General features: G+C 45.5%; 2 protein-coding genes across 2 annotated transcripts in view; both read left to right on the plus strand.

The window, feature by feature from the left end:
• tmeff2a (transmembrane protein with EGF-like and two follistatin-like domains 2a) overlaps positions 1-12,375 on the plus strand; it is a gene marked incomplete at both ends in the record, with an annotated part of 54,003 nt that extends 41,628 nt beyond the window's left edge. Inside the window, 4 exons of the mRNA XM_080839391.1 lie at positions 5,813-5,961; positions 8,403-8,538; positions 9,676-9,834; positions 12,279-12,375. Coding sequence (XP_080695517.1) covers positions 5,813-5,961; positions 8,403-8,538; positions 9,676-9,834; positions 12,279-12,375 — 541 coding nt within the window. The remainder of the gene's footprint in view (positions 1-5,812; positions 5,962-8,402; positions 8,539-9,675; positions 9,835-12,278) is intronic.
• Positions 12,376-18,749: 6,374 nt separating this feature from the next.
• The window catches only part of cavin2a (caveolae associated protein 2a), a gene marked incomplete at its 5' end in the record, with an annotated part of 16,429 nt that continues 8,948 nt past the window's right edge, over positions 18,750-26,230 (plus strand). The window contains one exon of the mRNA XM_080838636.1: positions 18,750-19,310. Coding sequence (XP_080694762.1) covers positions 18,750-19,310 — 561 coding nt within the window. The remainder of the gene's footprint in view (positions 19,311-26,230) is intronic.

The following is a 26,230-nucleotide window of genomic DNA, read 5'->3' on the forward strand; positions in this document are numbered from 1 at the left end:
CAATTCTTGTTAAGTTTGGCTTGCTAGTTTGACACAATAACGGTAATGCCTCTTTAAGGGAGACATAGGAAGAGCAAACGAACATACTGCATCATGAGTACTGTAAATTAGATGAGTAAAAATAGATAGTAAAGTAGATTCAGCACATGAGAGAACTGCACTAAGATGCCGTATGTCCTTGAGATATCAGGCTGTGCAAGGTGCTAAGCTAACTAACGCACGCTAAGGTGCCACTGAGCAGGAGTGAAATCCTCTCGGATAATCACATTCTTTCACCCAGAATGAAAGGCCTACGCAGGTGTTTTTTTTTTTTTCCTTTCTTTGATTTGGCCCCCGCCACAGTTCGGCAATCACGCCACCTCTGATTTTCCTAACAGAGCGAGCCGTCCCCGCTAATTGAGCCCGAATGCAACGGGTCTGCAATGAGTCTGTCTGGGAACGGATGATTGATTGCAGGGTGAACAGGGAGGGACGGGCCGAGGGGCGCAGTCATAGCGATTCTATCTTTATTTAAGAGAGACTCGTGCATACAGCAGCTGCTTTCAATCGCATTTCTGTGTTCTTTTGTCCTTTTTTTTTGGGAGGGGGTGGTGGGAGGTGGTGAACTTTGTAAAATACAACTTGTGATAGAAAAGACATGGACTTGATGGAGAAAGTTTCAAAGATTTGAGAAAAACCACCCCTGAGGTAAATGGAGATCAAGTATCGCGTAGCCTAGGTGTAGTGTTACAAAGGCTAATGGAGGTATGGACCTGAAAAGGTATTTATAGAGGCCGACAAGGCTCTGGACGTGGAGAATCAGAACCAGAGAGAAAGAGCTGTTCATCTCTGTCAAATCTGAAAGTGCCCTTTGTTGCATGAAACAGCCGCGTAAACAATGTTCCCCTTCATGTCTCAGAGATGAAAGGTCCTCTCAAGCAATCATTTCTTTGCATTGCACCAATACATACACCAGCAATTACTTTCAGCAGGTATTTAAGAAGGTCATCATTTCGCCGGAATTTGCTTTCCACCTTTTCTCTGAGGTTTCCAGTGCTCAGGTTTTATGCAGGAACACCTTTCGAACACGTCCCCACAGATGGAATTCGTTCTCTAAATTCAAGACCTAATCCCAGCCCTCCCTGCTTTGCATTTCAATTTAGCTTTTCCTGCTAACTGTGCAGTGCTTTTTTTGGTGCAATGAGAAATGATTGGAGTAACAGTGCAGGATTTGATGGAGTACGGAGAATGCTCTGCTGGAGCGCTCTGCGGTGGTTTACACTCTCGTCATCTCATCCAGGGTCAGATTGGATGTTTCACTCGTAATGGAAAATTGAAGATGAGGCTTAGGGAGGTTCTGATCCTAAATCAGATAGTCATGTTACTTTAGGAGAAGCCAATGAAGCTTCTCAGTGGAACCTCCCCAGTCCTCCTCCATTGGCAATGAGGCCTCATCCTTGGTGAAGGCTACACACACACACACACACACACACAAACACACACACACACACACACACACACACACACACACACACACACATTAACTCTCACCGAGCCCCTGACCGGCGGCCGTTGGGCTCAGGAGTTCTGACCGTATCTCAGCAGGCCATAGCCAGGCCAAGGGTCTCCGGACGGGGGTTTGGTACCAGGCACGTTCCAAATCCGAAGCCTGTGCCCTGTTTGTTTCACTGCAAACTCACCTTTCTCTGCCTTGCTCACGGCGCCTCTCCCTTTTCCTCTCCAGGGCGCTCGGCTCAGTGGTCCAGTGAGATAAGAGGTAAAATATGAAGTGAGGGGATTTTAGAAATCAATGCTGTGTTCAGCAGCGAGCAGGTTTTATCGCTGTGACTGCACTATTTAGTCCTATGCTGTGAGCAGTGTCAACAGGCCAGGTATGTGGCTGCTGTGGCTTGTGTGTGTGTGTGTGTCTGTGTGTGTGTGTGTGTGTGTGTGTGTGTGTGTGTGTGTGTGTGTGTGTGTGTGTGTGTGTGTGTGTGTGTGTGTGTGTGTGATGTGATGGTGGTTAAAGGACAGGAAAGAGGAAACCTAGAGGCAAAGTTCAGATCACAGGGAAACCACATGGCTCAGAAGAATCAATAAGACATTTCCTCACATACACACGTACACATACTGATGGGGATATGTGTGCCTGTCACAAATACAATGCTCTCAAGCTTAAAGATGCACTGCCCACCTAACACGCATTCATATATGCACACAGAAATGCATGTATACACACGCAAGTATACAACACTCACTCACTCACACACACACACACACACACACACACACACACACACACACACACACACACACACACACACACACACACATACACACACACACACACACAAACTTTCAGTCATGCTCAAGCCACTGATGTACTGTGTACCCAGTATGGGTGTGATGATGGAGGTGTGTGTGTGTGTGTGTGTGTGTGTGTGTGTGTGTTGTTGACGCAGTGCAGCGCTGCAGCAGAGCCCCTGGTAGATAGGGAGTAAGAGTCAGAGTTAGAGTGAGAGGCCTCATTAAAGATTCATGCGTCCAGACACATTGCCCTTTCTGACCACACAGACGGTCACTCAGGACAGTTGCCCCCCCTCCCCTCCCTGCTCATTCGGGTCCTTCTCATCCCCTCCTTCATAGGGGGATGGGAGGAGGAGACTGAGTGTTAGTGTTGTGTTTGTGTTTGTGTGTGTGTGTGCGGGCGCGTGCGTGCGAGCATGCATGCATGCGTGCGTGTGTGTGTGTATGCACTGGTAAGATGAATCATCAAGGAGATTAAAATCAAGAAAGTGAAATGCAGCAAGCTACAAGAGGTGGAGGGGAGAAGAAAGAGTGACTGAGGAATAAAGAGCAAGAGAAAGCATGATGAATTGAGGAAGGGATCAAGAGAGAGGTCAGATACAGAGAGAGAGAGAGTAATTTGCACCTACCATGGTTGTAGCTGTACTTGTACTTGTAGCTGAAAAACTGGACAACCAACGCCTCAAAATCCTTCGTCAGGAACTGACAACTCAATCAGGGAAACCTCAGACCACTCCGGAGCTTGTGCCTAGCCTGTGGATATTTATGACTGTTTACGACTATCTCCAGCTCATCTCGCCCAGGTAGAATATGCAAATTCAGCCAATCCGAGAGTGAGAACAGCAAGCCACTTTTCTCTGGTGAGGTTGCCATGCAGGGGAACAATAAAAGGGGAATGTAATAATGACAGATTTATAATTACAGTGACTACTGCACGCCCAGACTCAGCAAGAACTGTCCCGGGACTGCACTTTTTTGTTGTCATTTTCTGCTGAGTGTGCTCACCAAGCTGACTGGGTCACGCTTGCTTGCCCCTCCCCAGCCCCCCACCCCCCACTCCCCCTGAACACAAACACACTCACACACACACACACACACACACACACACACAAACACACACACACACACACACACACACACACACACACACACACAAACACACACACACACACACACACACACACACACACACACATACAGAGAGAGAGAGAGAGAGAGAGAGAGAAAGATTCAGTCATACATGAAACTTGCATGCTGCAATACTGCAAAAACAGAGAATATACTCTCCCACAAGCATACAATGTCCCGTTCCCGCAGTTGGCACACAAACATGCTGAAACACATGCACACACTGAAGTATACAGACACACACACACACACACATACAGACACACATATAGCACTCACACAAAACAAATCCTAAATATCACTGCCTCAAATTCACACAGGTTAATACACATAACATTTCAATATATGTAACACACACACACACATGCAGTTTCTCCTTTTTTGCAATTAAATGGACACAATCCACACTGCATTTCAAATGCCATAGTATAGTAGAATCTTTCACTGTATTTTAAGCGTTCACCTCCTGACACATACACACACACAGCCATACACACACAGCCATATACACACACACATACACATCCATAAACGCTCCTATACACACTATAAATGCGTGCAAACACCCAAAAACTACCCATGCAAACAGTGTCATAAACAACGGCAAAAAATCTTGCTGACAAGCACACAAAAAATCTTTTCCTGACCCTGGATACACACACATTTGTAAACACACACACATACACACACACACACACACACACACACACACACACACACACACACATTTGCTATAACTCGCTAGCTTGTGGATGCTGCAGAGCACCATGGCAGCACATGCGCTTACATCAAAGGCTGCTGGTGCTTCCAGTTGGCCTTTGAAACATGCAGCGGCGCTGGTCTCCGGAGCCCAGGAGCAGCTGTGGATGCTCTTCACCTCAGTAACCCCTTTCTGCCCTCTAACCCTCTCAACTACCCCCAAACCACTGCCGCCTAACCCCCCCACTAGCGCTCGAAATCACCTGAGCCTCACCTCATTCACATCGCCCATCTCACATCAGAGGCATGAGGTTCACAGCGCAGCCAGACGCAGACAACTGGCTGTGGCCTCCCATGAAGCAGACACGGCGGGTCCCCTCAAAGTACAGCAGCAGAAGCAGCAATGAGTGACCTCGTCTGGACATTAAAGCCATGCTCAGCCAAATCGTATGGTTGTTGTTAAGCATGAGTTGAATGTTGACGACATGTTGCACTCACTCCCCTCATCCAAAGTGACTTTAGCCAATTCCCGCTCAGCTTAGATTAATTTTCCCTGTGCAGACATATGATTTGCAGTATTTTCGAGAGAAAAAAATACTTTTCCAGCTGAAATAGTAATCATCGTGGCAGTGCTATCTGGATTCTACTCTTGGGATCATTTGAATAAATGTTATCATTTTTGGAAGAGCGGTCACGCTCGTCATGCTCGTCCAAAATGGGCCTAGACGTGTGTAATTTGTATTATGATTCACAATAGCACTTACCACATTGTATGCATTAGTCGTCCTAGGAGGGAGGGTGTCTTCTAAATGACTTAATGGAATGGCCTGGGATGACATACTCTAGTTTCTCTTTTCTCTGACATTGCTATTTTTTTCTGTTAATGACGTTTAAAAAATCACTTCCCACATCAAATTAAATGGAAATGAGACGAATTGGGGCAGAGGCAGGGAGGACCGTGTGCTAGTTGATTGCTACGCTTTTTCATCTACGGACTATTCATGGAATTTGAAGTGGACATTAATGGTTATTTCAAATGATGTTCGTCGCAAGGACGGACATCACGATGCCACTTTAGCAGGGGATAAAGAAAATAAACAGCACAAAAACCCACTGTAAGACTCATGTTTGGGTTGCACAGTAAAGTCAGTGGTGGAGAAAATCCTCTTGTCTTCTTGTTGCCCTGCACCTCTAAAAGGGAAACAATAAAAACCTCCCCTGATGAAAGAGTGCTATTAAGGTAGCATGACTGATAAAGCGTGGGGAAGTGTTCCCCCATGTCAATAAAACATTATTAAGCCAGACTCCCAGTGCCTGGGCTTCATTAAGCCTGGGGTTTGGGTCAGACCCCAGTGTCTGTCCTTCCTCTCCTCTCTCTCTCTCACACACACATACAGTTATGGGCTGGTGAGAGATGAGGTTGGCCCGGTTACAGAATTGTTTGCCAACATGCAAGTTTCATTTTTGACTGAATCTCTCTCTCTCCCTCTCTCTCTCTCTCTCTCTCTCTCTCTCTCTCTCTCTCTCTCTCTCTCTCTCTCTCTCTTTCACCCACTCCCTCTCCCTCTCCCTCTCTCTCTCTCTCTCTCTCTCCCTCTCTCTCTCCCTCTCTCTCTCTCTCTCTCTCTCCCTCTCCCTCGCTCTCTCTCTCTCTTTCTCTCTCTCTCTCTCTTTATGTCTACTCGGGGTCCCCCTGCAGGTGCGTGTGCAACATCGACTGCTCCCACATCAGCTTCAACCCTGTGTGCGCCTCCGACGGCCGCTCCTATGACAACCCCTGCCAGGTAAAGGAGGCGTCCTGTCAGAAGCAGGAGAAGATCGAGGTCAAGTTCCTCGGACACTGCCAGGGTAAGAGACAAGCATTCCCCCCACCCCCGCCCACCCCCCTTGGGCCCTGGGTGAAACCCAAGGTGGGCCTCCTCCATATGTCCATGTGGGTGTGTTAGCTCCTGCTCTTCGTTTCTAGGAGTCCACCCTTATATGTCTCTCTAATGGAAGCCTTGTGCTCACATCCAACAGTGTCAGTTCAGTTGTTTTGAATGTGAATGTGTTTTTTAAAGTAAGTAATCAAGGAAGCAAATGATGTGCAGTAAATAAACAGAGAGATTGGTGGGGGAAATTGTTTGTTTGTTGACCTGGTAATGTTGCTGTTGGTGCTTAAAATAGAACACCATTGTTTTCCTCTCTAGGTGGCATGGTAACAGGGACCAAAGCTGGAGATGGCCAGTATGTCAGGACTGACTACACAGGTGTGTGTGTCTCTCCCTCTCTCTCTCTCTCTCTCTCTCTCTCTCTCTCTGACTCACACTCTCTCTCACTCTGACTCCCTCTCTTTCTCTCTCCCTCTCTCTCTGATGCATTCTTTCTCTCTCCCTCTCTCTCTCCTTCTCTCTCTCTCTCCCTCTGTGTTTGCTATCAATCCATTATAATATCTGTACAGATTGTGGAAAGCCTACTCCACTCTTCTAAAAGCTGTAAACATAAAATAAAGTAGCCCGTCAGCTGTGGGTCAGCGTTCTCTATCTTCTCACACGCAATCTTGTTTTCATTTCATTCACAGCCATAGTTGCAATACAGTCAGCAAAACTTTAATTAACACCAACTATTGTTGGTTGCTTATTCCATTACCAAACTAACTACCCTACTGGCCCCGTGCCTTCTTCCCTCACGCTCCCCCTCGTTGCTCGGGAACTCGGCAAGCTGGCCATGGGTCTGCTCTCCTCACTTCATGTCGCTGCTTCATCCACGCAGTACAGGCTCACTGTGGGAGCACAGACAATTACACTCTATACACACTCACATATACTCACACACAATCACACCAGACCTCCAAAACATGCAAGCCTACGCTAAATAACTTTCTCATTTTCTCACATACAGGCTGATGCACACACACACACACACACACATGCATGGACACACACACCACACACACACACACACTTACACTCTCGCCAAAAATTCACATTCCCATGAGACAAGATTCACAGCCTCTACACACAATCACACACACGCAGGCCCATACCCCGTCAAGTGTGTGTGTGTGTGTGTGTCTGTGTGTGTGTGTATGTGTGTGTGTGTGTGTGTGTGTGTGTGTGTGTGTGATGCTGGCTGGGCTCTGGGACCATACTGTGTCAGTGGGGGTCTGCAAGGCCTGTCTACTCCGCGCTAAAAGACTCCAACCCCAAACTGTCCTCCCCTAACTTCCTCTCGTCCTCAAGTCATCTGATCAGGAGAGCCAACTAATTGTCATGCAAGGATAGCGGGATTACTGCAAGAAAAGATTTATTTTGCAAAACTGAGTTTTGTGTTCTGTGCAGATCATATATAATGTGCATCATGTCCACAGCAATACACACAGTACATCTCTGCCAGTTGTGTACATCTCCAATTTCTGTCATGATCAGGAATAACTGGGAGTCAAAAACAGTCCAGGGAGTAAAAAATGTATGATGAATATGTACACAGTGTAGATTAGCTCCTCTTTGGTCGTGGTAACAGTGGTCTGTTAGAGAAGCAGCAGTAACCCCGCTGGGAGCCTCCTCCCCAGGGCTTTTGCGCCTCATTCTCCTCCCTTATCCTACTCCTCCGTTTGGTCTGGAGGAGTTTATTCTCATCATCACGGTTCCTTTTTTTCCCCTGCCAGCCAAAGGACTTCTTATTGCCCAGTGAACAATTACGCTTGTTAGTGTTAACACCTTTGTGAGATATTCGCCGTATTGAATGGCATTGTTTCTCTGAAGGAAAACATGAGGTTTATTGACTGGGCAGTGTGAGGGGGGAATTGTTCAGCATGAAAGGTTCACATTTAGATGAAAGCCCGTGAATAATGGACTGGCTAATGAAATGGATTGGAATGTTCTAGTCAGAGGCCAAAGTAGACAACACAATACGAAACAGAGGTGTGAATATAAAATATGAAATATAGTCCTTTTTGACTGAAACCTGTTAAGTAGCTATGTGTGTGTGTGTGTGTGTGTGTGTGTGTGTGTGTGTGTGTGTGTGTGTGTGTGTGTGTGTGTGTGTGTGTGTGTGTGTGTGTGTGTGTGTGTGTGTGTGTGTGTGTGTGTGTGTGTGTGTGTGTGTACTGCACTGGTAAGATGAATAACCTGTGGCTGACACAGTGCTACATTTTCACCCTTTCATCTTTAATGGCTACTCCTCTGCCTCAGAATCCTAAAGCATCTCCACTACATCCTTTACAGCACACCTCATGGTAGTTGGATGAGCCCTTTTGTATTCCCAGTGACCCCATGTTCCCCTGGCCTTTTGTGTTCGCATGCACCCAGCAGAGGAGACCAGGAAGCCAGAGCAAGGTGGCGAGGTAGCCAGAGGCCTCTACATCCCCTGCCCCGAGCACTACAAGAACTACTGCGTGCACGGAGAGTGCGAGTACCCCAACATGCTAACCACCCCTTCCTGCAGGTACGGTGGCCAGCCTATCCCAGCCCCACGCAAAGCTTTTCTACATGGCTGGAGAAGCGGGGAAGGTCTTATTAGCTTCATAAGGATCTATTCTTAATGTGCGCTATTCAAGTGACTAATGTATGTTCTTAAGTGGGTGCTCGGGTTTTGTGGTATATGCTTTTGCACGCACATTCATAAGACATTACACATTGGATTTCATGGGAGATGCTCTTACCGGGTTTCACACTTGCGCACACACACACACACACACACACACACACACACACACACACACACACACACACACAGACACACACACAGACACACACACACACACACAGTGAGAGAGAGAGAGAGAGAGTCAGAAGTGCATGCTGCAGTTATCAGAAGTAGATCTTGAGCTCCCCCAACAGGCCATACCTCACACTTGTCTCCAGCCACATATCCCAGAGAGAAAAAGAACAAAGAGAATTGAGGGAAGGAGGTGATGGACTGGAACAGAGGAGAGACAGAGAGAGACAAATAATCTAAAATGACGTGATCATAAGCGAATGATGAATTTTGTGTGTTTGAGACTTTATTTGTTTCTGTCTATATTTATGTGTGCAAATGTGTGTGTGTGTGTATGCGTGTGTGTGTGTGTGGGTGAAAGGTGTGTGTGTGTCTGTGTCTGTATGTGTGTATGCATGCGTGAATTAAATTCTGTCTGGGCTCAGCAGGTGTTCTGCTCTAAGGGCCTCCCACAGGAACGTTGTGGAGAGTTAGAATGCCCTGATGAATTCAGTGTGTGTGTGTTTGTGTGTGTGTGTGTGTGTGTGTGTGTGTGTGTGTGTGTGTTTGGGTTGTGTGTGTGTGTCTGCCTGCTCCATGTTTTCATGTTGATATACAGTTAGTCATATAGTGAATTAAACCAACATACAGTATAAATATACAGTTTACTTATCATTAATATTTCTCTGCCTTAATCCATGACTTTTCCCTTCCTCTGCTCATTCACATGTCCTCATCACCTCCTTCTCATTCTCTCCATCCTTTATCTTCTTTTTCTGTATTCCATCTTTCCCCCTTCATTTCATTAATGTTTTCCTATGCCTTTTCCCTACAATTCCATTGGTCCACCTTCATGCCCATCTTGGCCATGGTTGGCTGATGCAGCTGTCATTCAGGCTTCAGTGGACCGCAGTGTGACACTAAGGAGTATAACGTGTTGTACGTGGTGCCGGGTTCCGGAAAGCTCCGCTACGTCCTCATCGCCTCAATCATCGGAGGTCTACAGGTGGCTATCATCTGTGTGGTGGTGCTGTGTATCACACGGTAAGTTTTACACACACACTAACCACAACACTAGTCAAAAGACAGAATAAAGCTGGCTATACACAATCATAAAAATGTACTGACTCACCCAATTAAGGCAGTTTTTCATTTAGAACCATAAAGAAATATATTAGGCAGCATGCTGGAGGGCACATTGCATGCAGATACAAATACATACACCACACACACACTCACTCTCTCTCTCACTCACACACACACACACACACACACACACACACACACACACACACACACACACACACACACACACACACACACACACACACACACACACACACACACACGCACACACACACACACACACACTCTCACACACACACACACACTCAGGAAGAAAGAGTGAAAATATGAAATAAAAAAGAAAGTGGGTGTTTCTCGGGTCCTGAGGGGCTCTGTTGAGTCACACACTTAACATTTAGAGAAAGGTCAGTCCTCGAGAGTGTGTGTTTGCGCTGATTAAGCCCAACTTATTCCCAGTGCAGTGAGGCCCTCATTTTAACACACTCCTATCCCTTTGCACACTGCGTGAGAGTACATGTGTGTTTCTTCCTGTGTTTGTGTTCGTGTGTGTGCATGTGCATGTGCATGTGCATGTGTGTGTGTGTGTGTGTGTGTGTGTGTGTGTGTGTGTGTTTAAGTGTGTGTGTCCATATGTTCCCAAATAGGTGTTTTTGTACGTGTGCCTATTGTGGTAGTATGTAAATGAAGGGAGAGACAGACAGACCAGCATTTTCTCATTAGTATGTGTTGGCACATTCCATTTCATTCCCCTCTGCTCTCATTATGGGGAGGCCATTTCATTTTGTTTTCATTTTGCCCACTTATAATCACCGCGCACCTTGCAGAAAGAAGAACAGCACAACACCACACCAGAGAACTCTGATTTTCATTGGAAAAGCAGCTTCTCTAATTGAGTCAGATTGCAGGTTATGGAAACTGTACAGGATTTAAATACACCAGAGCGATGGCTTCTGCACTACTGACAGTCACAAACGAGGGCTCACTGTTTTAAATAAACACCGCAATGATTAACTGTAACATCAATACTTGGTTCCACTTACTCCTCCTCACCATGCCCCGTCTGCGTGGCTGTGTGGTTTCCAGAATCAATCGCTGACCAATTTAGATGTTAGAGGCTTAGACAACGGGGTGAGATCACGTGGTCCGCGGACAATAGAGCTGTCTCGCAAGCACACAACTCGTCTGCGGCTTGACTTTAGCCTTTGTGAGGGGAACTCTGCCTCCTTGTCTATCTTTCTCCCTCACTGTCTCTCGCTTTATTTCTCTTTCTCCCTCTCTCTTCTCAACTCTCTTCCCCTTCTAACTCGTTCACCTCCCTGTCTCTTTCACAATCTTTAAAAAAAGGCCAGCGTTTTTAAAGCCCTCTTGACCCGTCGCAGCCAGGACTAATTAAAAAGGCCCTTATTGCTGAGCCTCGGGACTGGCAGTGCCCTATGCTGAGCAGGCCATTTATCTGAAGTGCAGAAGAAGATGATAACCAGAGTGAAACAGCACCCAAGGGACAGTGGGGGACCTGGCTTCAAATCCCCAAATCATCATTGAGTTTTGTTAGAGTCCCTTTTTATGAAGTGGAGCTAAGCTGAGTGAAGGGCCAGCTAGAGATTCAGTGGCAGAAAATGGGTTAGAATTAGACAGAAAAAGTCAGTGGATAATCTGACTGATACGGTATTTTTAGAAAGTATTTTATATTAATTAGTAACATACTGAGCACTTTCTTGGCCATTAATGCACAAGGGGGTTGCATATGGGCTAGTTGCCTTAAATATCAATTTGGGTTATGTTCCAAATGATATACAGACAAAAGGAAAAACCTGTGTTACAGCATGTGTCCTCATTCTGAGATGTTACTTATAGTAGGCTACTTTCTGAGACGCTACACATACCAGCAGTGCACAGATACATGGTAGCATTTTACTTGTAGCTTGCAATCATGACCAGTAGGTGGCGATTAAAACCTTTTGCATGTTGGGAGAATATACTCATAACATATACAACATGATCTTGTACTACAAACAGACCAAACTGTGAATATATGTGAACATATTTAACATGTGTATTTTATTTATCTTTTCAGTGTATCTTGTATTTGTTCACTTCCTTTGGTGTATGTGTCTTCTGTGTATTTAAAAAAAGGTTCCTTGGCTGATAAACTGAGCAACTCTTGGGCAATGTCATCATTAAAAGCCATCTAAACGACACAAATAGTAACACTTGATTTTTGGCATTTCCAAGTAAGCCTTTATCTTGTAGGATTTGTTTCAGTAGTTTTACATCCAGTAGATTGACACTGACACTTTACCATATCCCAAAGAGTTGCCCAGTGTGTCATGAGGAAACCTTAGGTCGTGTGCATATTCTAAACTGGTAGGTGACTCTTTTTAGCCCGTCATCCTGTTTTGCAGGAAATGCCCCCGCACGAACCGGATCAACCGGCAGAAGCAGAACGCAACGCACTACAGCTCAGAGAACACCATGCGAGCCTCTACCCGCCTCATCTGAGCACTGGCAGCACGGGTTCATGGGGAATAGAGTAGAAGAATGGACCTGACAGAAACAAGATGACCGCCCCTCCCTGCCCTCCACACACACACACACACACACACACGCACACACAGACACACACACATATCCCCAACGGAGGCGCCTCGAACCTGCCCCGTGAGTCCCCGGGGGAGAGGGGAGGTTAGGAGGGCGGGCAACAGGGAGGCAGGCATCTGTCGGGGAAGAAAACCATGGGCAGATGGGAGGCCACACGCGATGCCTTGTGCCCAACGGTACGGGACACACCAGGAGGAAGAGGACACCACAATACTAGAGTACAAGCTTTTGTTTATGTATGGGTAATATTTCCAATAGTTACTTTGTTTGTCTTGATGGGGTCTTTTTTCTGTAATGTAAATAAATAATTTATATCACAAGAAAAGACTTGCTCATCTTTCATTGACACTTGATATGTGTTCTTACTATCTGATCTGATCTCATTTCATTTTGCAGCCCCGGGTCAAACGATGAGAACAATCTGCATTTCTAAGATGAACACAATTATATCAGTATAGAGTGTGAGCTTATTATCATGATTAGATTGGTTTTGTTTAAAGCCATGATTGAAAATGAACTCTGTTATGGAGAGACCGTGACTTTGTCTTATGCTGCTAGGCACAGTGCTTCAACTGTCAGTGGCTATAATTGAGACAGCAATTGCAGATTTTTAGCGGCTATTACTATTGCAGATAAGACAGGTAATGATAGAATAGGTGTAATTGGCGTTACATTTGGGTTAAATGTAATGCTGGGATATGATTAGAAACGCATTAGTTTAATTGAGTCATTTCTGTTTTGTTCCAGTAATAATTTGAAGCAGATCAACCCAGTGAAGGTTTCTGGACCTTCGGGGCCCCACAGGGTTATATCGATATGACATCTGTCAGAATCGTGTCGTTATAATTAACACCTTTAGGTAAAATGCAGGATTATGTGCTATGCTTCTATTATCAGCGCTTGTAATGACAGGTTTCGTAATGTTAGATGACATTGTCACATGGTGAGAGAGTACTGTGAAAGTAGAAATGACAAACGCTTATAGCTGTGACGACATGAAAATGTAAACCGGTATATGACACGTTATGTTAATGATGAGGTTATGTTAGTCTTATGGTAGAAGATGAAAGTAAAGTGCTGTAGATCTTGCGATCACATGACAACGTGATGGCATACAGTAAATTAATGCCTGGTGTTTACAACTTAGATCTTTTATTGTAATATGTAAATATGTATGTATGTATGTATGTATGTATGTATGTATATATTATAGTTCATATGTCCTAAAAAAAATACTTAATAATGGAACTTAAAAATTAAATTTCATCAAGGTGACCTTAAGGTGTGAAACAGACATGGAAGCAGGAGTCTTTTACAAGTGTGAAGCAAAACATTTCTTCAGGCTAACAGATGTGATCCAATACTCTCAGGCCTTGAGTAGATAACACCCGCATTTCACCGTATGGCTCAAACACATAAACCTGACCCTGTTCCGAGGTCATGCCCGGCTCAAGAAAGTGCCTGAGGACCTCAGGATTCTCAGCATTCTCAGCCAGAGGAGGTGCTTCCCAGTTCATGCAGCAGACGATCCCCACTCTTCCTGTCCCCTCCATCCCTCTCTCTGCACTCCGACATTAAGGGATGGGCAGGAAAGCTTTAATATGTCTTAGCGACTCTCTCCCAGAGATGCAGCATGGGAATGTTTGTCTAGCCAGTGTGCTGTCCCTGCCGCAGATTGATGTGACTGTCTCTGGGCCTCAGCAGTACGCCCCTCAAGGAAAACACACAGTCAAATCATCAGTCTTCAGTTATCTCTCTGAGAGTTAAATAAAGTGTTAAAACTACTCCGATAATAAAGTTGAATAGAGTTAATTTTACACTGAAGGGCTACAATGGAACACTGCCAGGGTTGGAAATTACACTCATTGTTGATATCACTTAACACTTTCACTTCTTACACTTTTGGTGTCTTTTTAACGTCCATTGTTGACTCTGGTAGGACTAAAGATGTGTTAGCATGACTTAATTGAAGTATGACACTCATTTCCCTTTTTCTTGATTGTATGTCCTTTAACCCAACGCATTTCAATCATAGTGCCCCAGTGCTCATCGCAAGGTAGTTAAACCCAGACTGCTTCATTATAGAGGATGAGAGAGAGTGGCGTTGCCCTGATGAGCAATTGCCAACAGAGTGGAAGATGAAGCTGAATAATTGAAGTGCGCAATGTGTGGCCAATAGTGTGCCATAGGTGTGGGTGTACTTTTCCATGCAATATGATATTAACAGTTTCAAAACATGGGTTTTGAACAAATATAGTTAAAGTCAATTAGCTCCTTTAGCTTTTGTCTACGGGTTTCATAATGGTCAACCTAACACATACTTTCAAAATCACCTACATAGTTATCAAGCGCATAAACCACTTCACAATACATACGTTTTGGGCGACAAACTAAATAGTTAAGCGGAAAACTAAACAAGAGCATAAAAGTACATTTACCCATGATACTTAGAACCAGGAAATAATCAACTTCACTCATCACTATAATAGCCGGGCATTAATGACTCCTTTGTATATAGCTACACTGTGAAGATAACTCTGAAGTGTTGGTTTATCTCATTGTATTGTGCTTTGCCAAAATGAGGAAGCTAATACAAATGAATAATAATTAATTTTATTTTTAATGCACTTTTCATTCACAGGAATCTCAGAGTGCCTACATATTAGAAACTAACTTAGTAATACAATAAAATAAAAAATTGTTAACATAAGCATAACAGAAAAGATTTAACACAAGGCCAGAAATGCCTTCTTGAATAAAAATGTTTTAAGTCCAGCTTTAAAGGAGTCCAGCATCTGCGTTGCCCTTAGGTGGTCAGGGAGGCTGTTCCATAAGTGTGGCGCTGCCGAGCAAAAGGCCCGGTCGCCCATGGTGCGGAGCTTGGTTTTGGGGACGCGGAGGAGCGAGCTGTTTGAAACAAAAGACTACAAAAAAAAAAGACTACAAAATCCACTAGTAGCTGTACATTATTGATTATAAGATACTTATAAGCTACTTAATAAATCCCCAGAAGAACAATTTGAACCTTTCTTTCTTTGTAGTGAGATTTAGTAGTTTAACCACAGAATCAAATGAGGAGGTAAAGTCTGTGTAGTCTAACGCATGCATCTATTTCATGTCATTCAAAAGGAATCAGTTTACAGCTGACACAGGACACAGAAGTCAAGCATTTTAACAAATTATTTGTCAAAAGACTTCCTTATCTTCCTTGGATTTCCTTTGAAATTGCAAAACAGGGAGTGGCCCTCATTTGCATGCATAGGATATTCAAATGCAGAACTGGATCCACCGTTTCCCTCTGATCCTTACTCTCCCCAGACAGCCATGCCCACCAGCCTGACATTACAGGCTTAGTCTCGGGCCCGTCTGCACTGACAGGCCCCGGGCTCGCTTGTCTCGTTTGCCAGGTGGAGGTTTCCCATGGCTCTCTTTGCTTTCTCTGCATCCAATCATTTAAAAGTCTTGAATTTTCCATTAAACTAACCCTTTTTATTCTTTACATTTGGATGGAATATCTTGACATTTACATGACAGTGTTTGGAGAATGCTTCATTGTGCATATGCCGCAATTCATTTTAGTGATTACAGTAGAGCTTTATCTGTGTATGTGAGGACTACATTGTAGATGTATTTTATTGGGGGATTACAAGGCAATATGTCTAGTGTGTCAGAGTGTTCTCATAGCACACTGAAAGACATTAGACTACATTCAGAAGTCATTTTGTTTGATGTGATCTATTTCCAGAATTCAAATCCTGGTAATGACAGGAGGTGACCAGGTTGTACAAGAGTTTGTCCAGTTTGGATGATGAGTTTTGGTGAATGCTGAAAGTGAAACTGAGCAGAACCACCTTAAGCACTTTAAATTACATTTCTGACATTAAACAGGCTGTAACCAGATAGCTGGCATGTTTCAGCAAGTCGAGAGTGGGCTATAGGCAAATGTTTTGGTTGCACTTCTAAATGTCAGCCAGCAGAGGGCCAGTGGGTCGCTCAGATTCACAGGGGGAAGTGTTTGTGAAGTATTGCAACATCAGGTGTGCTCATTCATATAATTATGTAGTCTTAAACATCTATAAAAAGAAACTGGGAGGTCTGTATGTGTACCTTGGTGTGTATGAGTGTGTGTTTGTGTGTGTGTGAGAGAGATAAAGAGAGCAAGAGAGAGCAGAAGTAAAGAAAATAGGTGGAACAGGGAAAGGGAGATGGGTGTGTGAAGGTCAAATGGGTGAGGGTCTCTTCCTTTTTTCCACATTCTCATCACAGGATGAGCACAGTGACCTCAGCCAGGCTTCCCAACAACAAAGGAAACATTAGAAACATTAGCCTTGAGTTTGTGTGTGTTAGAGAGAGAGAGAGAGAGCTTGCATGTTTGTCTGAGTGCATGCACCAGGGGCACTGACCTAAGCTAGCCTTCAGCATAACAAAGGAAACCTTAGCCACATTATTCTTGTGTGTGTGCGCACACCAGGCAAGGAGACGCAGGGAGTGAGAGGGAGTACAGAGGAGGGTTTGTACACATGAGGAGAGTGACTACATGGCCAGAGGAATATTGCTGGTCTACAACTGTATGAGCATGAAGCGATGCAGAGAAACAGGTACATACTAGACATAAAATGGCCGACGGAGAGGCAGCTGCTTGACTTGGATTGATTACAGTTCATAACCTTAAGCCACACACACACACACGCACACACACACACACACACACACACACACGCACACACACACACACACACAGACACACACACACACACACACACACACACACACACACACAGACACACACACACAAACACACACACACACACACATCCGACAGGGTTATGTAACCTATTCTGTAAAGATTTATGCTGATCTCATATTTCATGCTTGTAGTTTGGTAATGTTGTTATAGTTTCGAGTGAAGGGCTGATAAGAGGATCTGTCTCTCTATCCCTCTGTCCCCCCCCCTCTCTGTCTCTCTTTCTCTGGGGGGAGCACCATTCTCACCACAAAACACCTGCCTCCTGACTGAAAAAAATGCTTTAAATATGTGTTTCATGGAAACTGAACTCCTCCTTTGCCTTTGTGTGTGTGTATGTTTGTGTTCCGTTGTGTTATGATATGGAGTATGTGTGTGTGTGGTGAGGTTTTTTGGGGGGGCAGGGGGGGTTGTGTGTGTGCTTGCATGCATGTGTGTGTCTCGTGGTCCAAGTCCAGGGGTACAGATGAGCTCATTGTTCAAACACTGATTTTCACATTTCTCACAAGTCACAGCACAGGAGAGCAGGAAGTAAAGGGACAGTTCTGAAAAACTGAACTCTCTTCTTCTCTCACTCTCGACCTCACTTTCTCTCTCTCTCTCTCTCTCTCTCATTCACTCTTTTTCTCTCAGATCCAAACATACCTAGCTATACATCCAGCCAAATATCTCATGTACAGACTACTAATATGTACTAATGTACTAATATCCAAACACACACACACATACTCATACACACACACACACACACACACACACACACACACACACACACACACACACACAAACACACACACACACACACACACACAACACACACACACACACACACACACACACACACACACACACACACACATACTCAAACAGTACTCATAAGTTCAGAAACTCTTAGGAGGCCGCTGGAGCGTGAACCCTACAGAACACGGTCACAATCACATGTACACCCCTAACACCTACATACTCATACCTCCAGACTCATGTGTGTGAAAACACACACATGCACACACACACACACAAACACACACACACAAAAACACACACACACACACACACACACACACACACACGCACAGCACCAACACCCTCATTTTTGTCTTCCCTTTGCTGGGCTGGGCCAACCTCCATGGCAACCAGACTCCTCCCAGTGGGTGTGTGTGGGTAGTCTTTAAGTGGAGTGTTTGGGAATGTTATTGAGTGAGAGAATCCGCACGGAGAGAGAGAGAGAGAGAGAGAGTAGAGAGTGTCTGTGACAGGGAGGGAGAGTGAAGGAGAGAGTGAGAGAGAGAGAGACAAAAAGATTTATCACAGTAGCTGAAGCTTGCTGTGTGTAGTTTACAAGAACTTGGACCTGGAGGGAGTCAAACGCACCAACCCTCCCCAAAAGCCTTCAACTGGTGGAAACTCTGACAGGCCCATAAACGAGTGAGTGCTGCTCTGCGCCAGGCTTCTGAAACTCCACTCCACACCAGTGTCTTCCCTTTCAGCCACTCCTGCTGATCTCCTACCGACCTTAACAACTTGCACCAGGATGGGCGAAGACTCCACCCGTGCCGAGGCGCGCAACTCAACCACCCTCCCCGCCAACCTGCCTTTTTTCGCAGCCAGCTCACCGGCGACGCGTCCGGATGGCCAGGAGCCACCGCTGCTCATCCCCAGCTTCAGCCCCAACTCGGCGCCCGCGTCCCCAGCCAGCACGCTCTCGCGCCTGGGTCTGAGGGCGCTGCCGAGCCCCGGGAGCCCGACTTCACCGACCGGCGGCCAGGTGAGCGCCATTACGGTGGTGGCGCTGCTGGACAAGCTGGTGGCCATGGTGGAGTCGGTGCAGGAAAACCAGCGGCGGGCGGAGAAGCGGCAGGTGGAGCTGGAGGCGGTGGTGCGCGGTGTGCAGGGCGACGTGACGCGGCTGGCCAAGAACCACACCAGCACGGCCAACAGCGTCAGCAAGCTCCTGGAACGCTCGCGTAAGACGGGCGGCAACGTCAAGGAGGTGCGCGAGAGGCTGGACCGCCAGAGCATCCAGGTGAAGAGGCTGGAGGCCAACCACGCCCACCTGCTCAAGAGAAACCACTTCAAAGTAATCATCTTCCAGGTGGGTTTATGTGTGTGTGTGTGTGTGTGTGTGTGTGTGTGTGTGTGTGTGTGTGTGTGTGTGTGTGTGTGTGTGTGTGTGTGTGTGTGTGTGTGTGTGTGTGTGTGTGTGTGTGTGTGTGTAGATAGCAAGACAAGTGGGTCTATCTGTGCGTACAACAAGGGTGGCATGCATGAGTGCTTATCTGTTTGCATTCAACTATAGGAGAGTAGGGGTGTTTGAGTGTAGAAAAGGGTGTGAATGTAATCTGGGTATAAGCATGACTGACTGTGTGTGTGTGTGTGTGTGTGTGTGTGTGTGTGTGTGTGTGTATACATGTCCTGGTGTGCATGCCTGAAAGGTGTAACTGGAGGATATGTATTGAAATCTGGGGGGTAATAAGGTATGTATGTGTCTCTCCATGTACCTGAGGTGTGTGTGTGTGTGCGTGTGTGTGTGTGTGTGTGTGTGTGTGTGTGTGTGTGTGTGTGTGTGTGTGTGTGTGTGTGTGTGTGTGTGTGTGTGTGTGTGTGTGTGTGTGTGTCAGTGTGTGTCTGTGTGTGCATGTGTTTAAGATGGTTTCAAAGCGAATTGGAAACTGTATGTGCGTATGTTTAAACAAGAAATCTCACCATTGACCTGTAAGGTCTTCTACCGCGTGTGTGTGTGTGTATGTGAGAGTGTGAGAGTGTGAGAAGCGGACATGCAAAGTCGCCACTGCCCCACCCTGAAATCTCACCTACGCCTGTTTGCCATGAGCTTAACTCCTGCAGAGGCGGCAGCAACCAGTAGCCGAAATAAAGTCCAACCACCTGAAAGCCATAGTTACCAACATGCCAAATCAAATCAAACTCACCTTGCCAGTGAAAAAGGGTGGGCCTATTAAATCAAGCCAAGTCACCTTTGGGCCTGTTTGCGCTCTATTGGAGTGTGTGTTTCTAAAGGGAGGCAACACAGTGTGTACTCAGTGAATGTCTTTTATTCTGACAGGAGGTGCGTTAATCTTAAGGGCGGGTCCTGTTGACTTAGCTCCCATTACGGGCCTGTGCTCGTTGCCTCTCGTATTATCTGATTGCCCTGAAGCTGGCTGATAGCAGCTTTAGACAATGCAATGGTGTCCGCTTCACCCTCTGGTAGCAGATTCAGGTTTTTTAGGAGGCTGGTGTGTGGGGAGGGTTTGGTTACTTTTCTGGAAATGTGTCCCGTCCCTCGCCCCCCACACCCCAAACAGGAAACAACGGTGGCCTTTGTGAGCTAAACAACAACTAAAGAAACTAGCCTTGGATCAGTTCTCAGTGGTTAATTGGTTCTTGATGGGGAACTCCACTCAAGAAGTTTAAAATCATTCATTTTTGTTTTCATTCAACCATTCAAGAATTATTTTCTCCTCCTAAACTTAAAATGTGTTTACAACCGATTGATGTTGGCAGAAATGTGTTTTTTTTTTTTTATATGAAAGCCACGGGTCGATGGGGAAGATGTAGGGGGTACCTGAAATTTCACTCTGCTGCTCCTCAGCCCCTCAGAAACACTGTAGACCAAAAACAAGCGTTTCAGCTGGAAGACATTTTCCAGAATATTTTGAATATTTCTTATCCTGCAGTGTTTCCAAACACCAGCTGTTGTTCTTGAAGTTTAGTCGACACCAGTGTGAAGGTATGAGGGCAGCGTTCTTCATGAATTCTTAGAATGTGCAGCCCAGGGTGGTGATGTCATGCAGACGTAAAAGCCCTTAACTGCCCCATCACTAAGACGACAGGAATTTCCTGATGCTTCGGGGCACACTGCGATGGTGTGTTAATTAGGCTTAAGCCATGGGTCAGCTTCAAAGACGTTTACACCTGCACCCACCATAAATTCCCTATAAATCTTTGGGAAGCAGAGTAACAGCAAGGGGGGGGGGGGGGGGGGGACAACAAACCTAAACTACCACCTACTGGTCAAATTAAGTGTGTACTGTAAGTGCTCTTGTAGCATAGTAGCCTGTAGTCAACCTATGTTGGAAGGGATAGCTAGCGTAATATTAAAACAACAGACACGCGCCTAACATGAACCGATCCAAAAAATGGAACGATACATAGCCATAGTCATAAAAACAATACTTAATCTTCCAAATTGAATTGATTTTAAACAAAAGATTTGATCAAATAAAAACAAAGATTACCTGATGTTTTACTGATTGATATGAAATTTGAAATGTTTAACTGTTTGAATGTAGAAACAATGTTTCGGAAGTGTTTTTCTCTGAGACAAGTGAGTGAACTACCTGAAAAGCATGCAAAAAACCTTGCAAACACCACTTACAGCTCAGTTGGCACTGATAAAAGTTTGCTAACATGCTAACTGACTGTGCTGTGATGGTTTTTCTTATATTTTTTGCTGGGTTTTACGACCCGAACCACATAACTACATAGCGCATTGGCTGGACAGCTAGTCAGAAAGAAATAAGTGTTTAGTTGTTCTTTGTGTGACCATACTCCATTAAATTTGAAGACAATACTGAGAATAGTTCCCCAATAAAAACATGCCTCAAACAGAAAATGTATACAATTTACTGTATTAAGCATTTAACTGATTGATGGAATTACATTGGAAATGTAAGCTGTTCAACTGAAGAAACAATGCTCAAGAAAAGCTATGCAACAGCTGAATGGTATCTGTTCTTTAAATTAAAAACACTTAAACAGCTATAAACAGTACTTATCTCAATCTTTGAATCATGGCACCTTTTTTTCCCCCTCATTTTCAAAAGGGGGCTTCCCATGAAAGATTTGGGAACCATTACCTTAAGAGACGACACATGTGCACAGGAATTTTGGAGAAGTCTTATTGGCACTACAACTCACATGTAGCATCTATGATGAATGTAAAATGTAAAGGTCACGTCTGATATATAGCTAGGAATTGCTATAATGCTAAGATTCAGTGATAACAGAACTGTTGCAGCAGGATGATTTAGTGCATCTCCTTAATATATCTGCCTCACTGATGCTTCTGGCCAGTGGTACCTGCAGGCGATAAACCAGCCCAGGAATGAGCTTCAAGGAGAGACCTTCTTGGCTGTTTCAAAGAGTCTTGGTATGCTGAGTGGGTTGCTGCATGGGTGAACAGCACTTTTGAATTGTAGAGGTCAGGTCAAATCCAAAGGCCATGTATGGATGTTATAGAACGTAGGGAATGAAATATGCTCTGCCCCTGAGTCAATACATTATGGACTCCCACCCCCTTCAAATCTGGATCTGTTTCATGTCTGGTGTTGTGCGGTACCCTCCACCTCACACATTCTCTCTCGCTCACACCTCATGCTGAAGTGACCCTTCCTCTGTGGTTGACGATGACCTCTCTCAGCTGCCTGCTACGGCAAAAACACTTGAGCAATGAGGTAGAGTGAACACAGCCAACCGTGACAGAAAACATCTAATCAACCTCAGAAAACATTAAATTAACCTGAGGTAGCACTGAGGATGACAGCGCACTTTGTTTACGGTTAGCACCTCTGGGTTACACTGAAGAAAACATCCTTTGTTGTTGTTGTTGTTGTTTCTTCTGGCTGAAAGGAAAGCTTGGACGTATTCCCTCCTGCTGGGGTGAATTGAAACACTTGCCACTCTGTCCATGTGTTTCGAGGTGGAACAGCAACTTTCGGAGGCCATGGCAGCCGTGCAGAAAGGAAAGAAAAAAAAACTAACGCACGGAACTCTGACAGGCCCCTGACGCTCCACTGGCTCTCTCTCCTTAACGAGCCCTAATGAGCAGGAGGGGAGGGAAGAGAGGAGCTTAATTGCAGCAATTAGACTGTGTTTGTTTGTGTCTGTGCTTCAGTGCTCTTCCTGTATTCAGTCCCTGCAATTCCTCTCTTCCCCTGTACCCTCCCGCTACGCCCCAAGCCTCTACCCCAAAAATGCTGAGCGGAGATTCCAGAGCAGGGCTAGGGTTGTTTCCCTAAAGCCCCGGGTCTCACTTGGGCATAATAGGTCATGGCCAGCGTGCTGCTCTGTGACGTTTCCTGCCTGTCAGTGAACAGATAGAGAAAACAAAAGCTGTCGGTTCTGTTATTGTTACCTAATCAGCATTGCACAAAAGCTGGGCCTGATTGATATACTTGCCATATTTGTTGTGAAGAGGTATTGTGTGGTTGGCACATCAACCTCCTGCTACCGTAACCTGATTAGGACCCTGTCATGTTGAATACTATCAGAGAGCTGTGTTTACCTTCATGTTAGAAACATTTTCATATTTTTGTTTCCTCTACCCACTTCAACTGTAACACTTTATGCTATTCATTGCATTCCTTCATGCCATTTGCCTTGTATTTGCGTAAAGTTTGTCATATTTGTATAGTTTTTTATTGCCAGTGCATTTGTACTGTATGTTAGTGTACATGTTAGGTTAGCAATGGTCAAAGTGACTATGTGATGACAGTGGCTGACAGCAGCTATCATCAAGCAGCAGGCCTGTGAGCCAGAGTGAGCCAGAGGAGTGAGAGTGAGCCAGAGTGAGCCAGTGTGAGCCAAAGTGAGCAGAGGAGTGAGAGTGAGCCAGAGTGAGCCAGTGTGAGCCAAAGTGAGCAGAGGAGTGAGACTGAGCCAGAGTGAGCCAGAGGAGTGAGAGTGAGCCAGAGTGAGCCAGAGGAGTGAGACTGAGCCAGAGTGAGCCAGAGGAGTGAGAGTGAGCCAGAGTGAGCCAGTGTGAGCCAAAGTGAGCAGAGGAGTGAGACTGAGCCAGAGTGAGCCAGAGGAGTGAGAGTGAGCCAGAGTGAGCCAGAGGAGTGAGACTGAGCCAGAGGAGTGAGACTGAGCCAGAGTGAGCAGAGGAGTGAGACTGAGCCAGAGTGAGCCAGAGGAGTGAGAGTGAGCCAGAGTGAGCCAGAGGAGTGTGAGCGTGTGAGCCAGAGTGAGCAGAGAAGTGAGAGTGTGTGAGCCAGAGTGAGCAGAGAAGTGAGAGTGTGTGAGCCAGAGTTAGAAGATGAGTGAGAGCGTGTGAGCCAGAGTGAGCAGAGGAGTGAGAGCGTGTGAGCCAGAGTGAGCAGAGGAGTGAGAGTGTGTGAGCCAGAGTGAGCAGAGGAGTGAGAGTGTGTGAGCCAGAGTGAGCAGAGAAGTGAGAGTGTGTGAGCCAGAGTTAGAAGATGAGTGAGAGCGTGTGAGCCAGAGTGAGCAGAGAAGTGAGAGCGTGTGAGCCAGAGTTAGAAGATGAGTGAGAGTGTGGGAGCCAGAGTGAGCGCAGGAGTGAGAAAAGGAGAGAGAGAGTGTGTGAGCCAGAGTGAGCAGAGGAGTGAGAGTGTGTGAGCCAGAGTGAGCAGAGAAGTGAGAGCGTGTGAGCCAGAGTGAGCAGAGAAGTGAGAGTGTGGGAGCGAGAGTGAGCAGAGGAGTGAGAGCGTGTGAACCAGAGTGAGCAGAGAAGTGAGAGCGTGTGAGCCAGAGTGAGCGCAGGAGTGAGAAAAGGAGAGAGAGAGTGTGTGAGCCAGTGTGAGCCAGAGTGAGCCAGATTGAGCAGAGGAGTGAGAGTGCGTATGGGTGGGATGTGAAGGGAAGTGGTGTGATAACCTCTTGTTTACGGGATGTCTAATCGCAGCATGACAACGGGCCGGAAGGCCTTGAGTATTGTCGCACAATCACAACACATTCAGCTGCAATCCCTCTGCATGGGAACTCGCCTGATAGCAAAACAAACTGAATTATATCACAAAACAAAACATGCATTCCATTCCATCTCACATTATCACTGTGAAATGTATTGCAACACAAAGCACATTCATCTGAATTGGACAATGCTCACTGTTGCTTTTGCTGTAAAACCTCGGCTTCAGGAGTTCTGATATTTGTCTACATACATACGTCGTTAATAGAATAACAGATAAATATGTACTAACAAGGGTGAAAATCCTGCAGAGTATGCACTGGGTTGGGTGAAATATCCTCCCTTTTTTGCCTAGAAACATTTGAGTCACACCTTCCCAGGGTTTCCATGGTTATTAGGAAACAGCGCCAGTGCCTGCTGCATCATGCAAGCATTGCATCTCAGACCTGCTTAAGTATGTTCCTGAAATTCCAGCAGGTCTTGATTAGCATCAAGTTCCTCTTTCACATTTACATTTACATTAAGTGATTTGCCAAAGTCATGATTTAAATATCAAAGTTCCCAGACTTGTGCAACACCATACAGCACGTTTAATTTACCTCGATACATGCTTGTCTTGTTTTTTCTAGGCAAAGAGAATGTAAAGTGGACCAGATAATGTAAACAGACAAAAACAAACTGACCCCATACAAATCTTAATCATTCTTTTCTTCAATTTTTTCTTTAGTTTTGAATGATATGTTTGAATGTTTTTTTGTTCTTTCACAAATGTAGGCCATTTAGTACACCCCAAATGCATTGATATAACCCAGCTACTTTCATACTTCATCGCTGGAGCGTGGATAGTTTGTCATATATTTGTGTATGTTCAGATAGAGAAGGTATTTACACCTGATAGGCTTTTAGTTGAAGAAAGATATATCTACAGTGAGATATGATCTACTGGCTACAGGCGATACGTTTCCCTACACCACCAACCTTCTCCTCAGTCAGAGAGCATGAAGAGAGAGAGAGGGAGGGAGGGAGGGAGGGAGGGAGAGAGAGAGAGAGATAGAGAGAAAGAGAGCATGTGGCTTGGGCTGAGGCATGGGATTTAGTGGTGGCTGAGTGGGTAGGTGCGTTCAGATTAAGTGAATCTACTCCCATCTCTCTCCAAGGAGGCCTGAGAGAGGAATGTTTTGCTCTCCGCTTCTTCCCATTGTTCTCGTTCCTATCTCCCTCCTAAGGTCCATACCACACATAATCAGCCAGGCTCCGCTCGGGCCGTTCTCACTCAGGAGAGGAGAGAAAGGAAAAGTGTTTAAAAACACGGAAACAAAACAAGGGTTCTCTGCAACCAGTGGATGTTAACAGATATTAAGAGA

Source organism: Sprattus sprattus, assembly GCF_963457725.1.
Source record: "Sprattus sprattus genome assembly, chromosome: 5".
Lineage (NCBI taxonomy): Eukaryota > Metazoa > Chordata > Actinopteri > Clupeiformes > Clupeidae > Sprattus > Sprattus sprattus.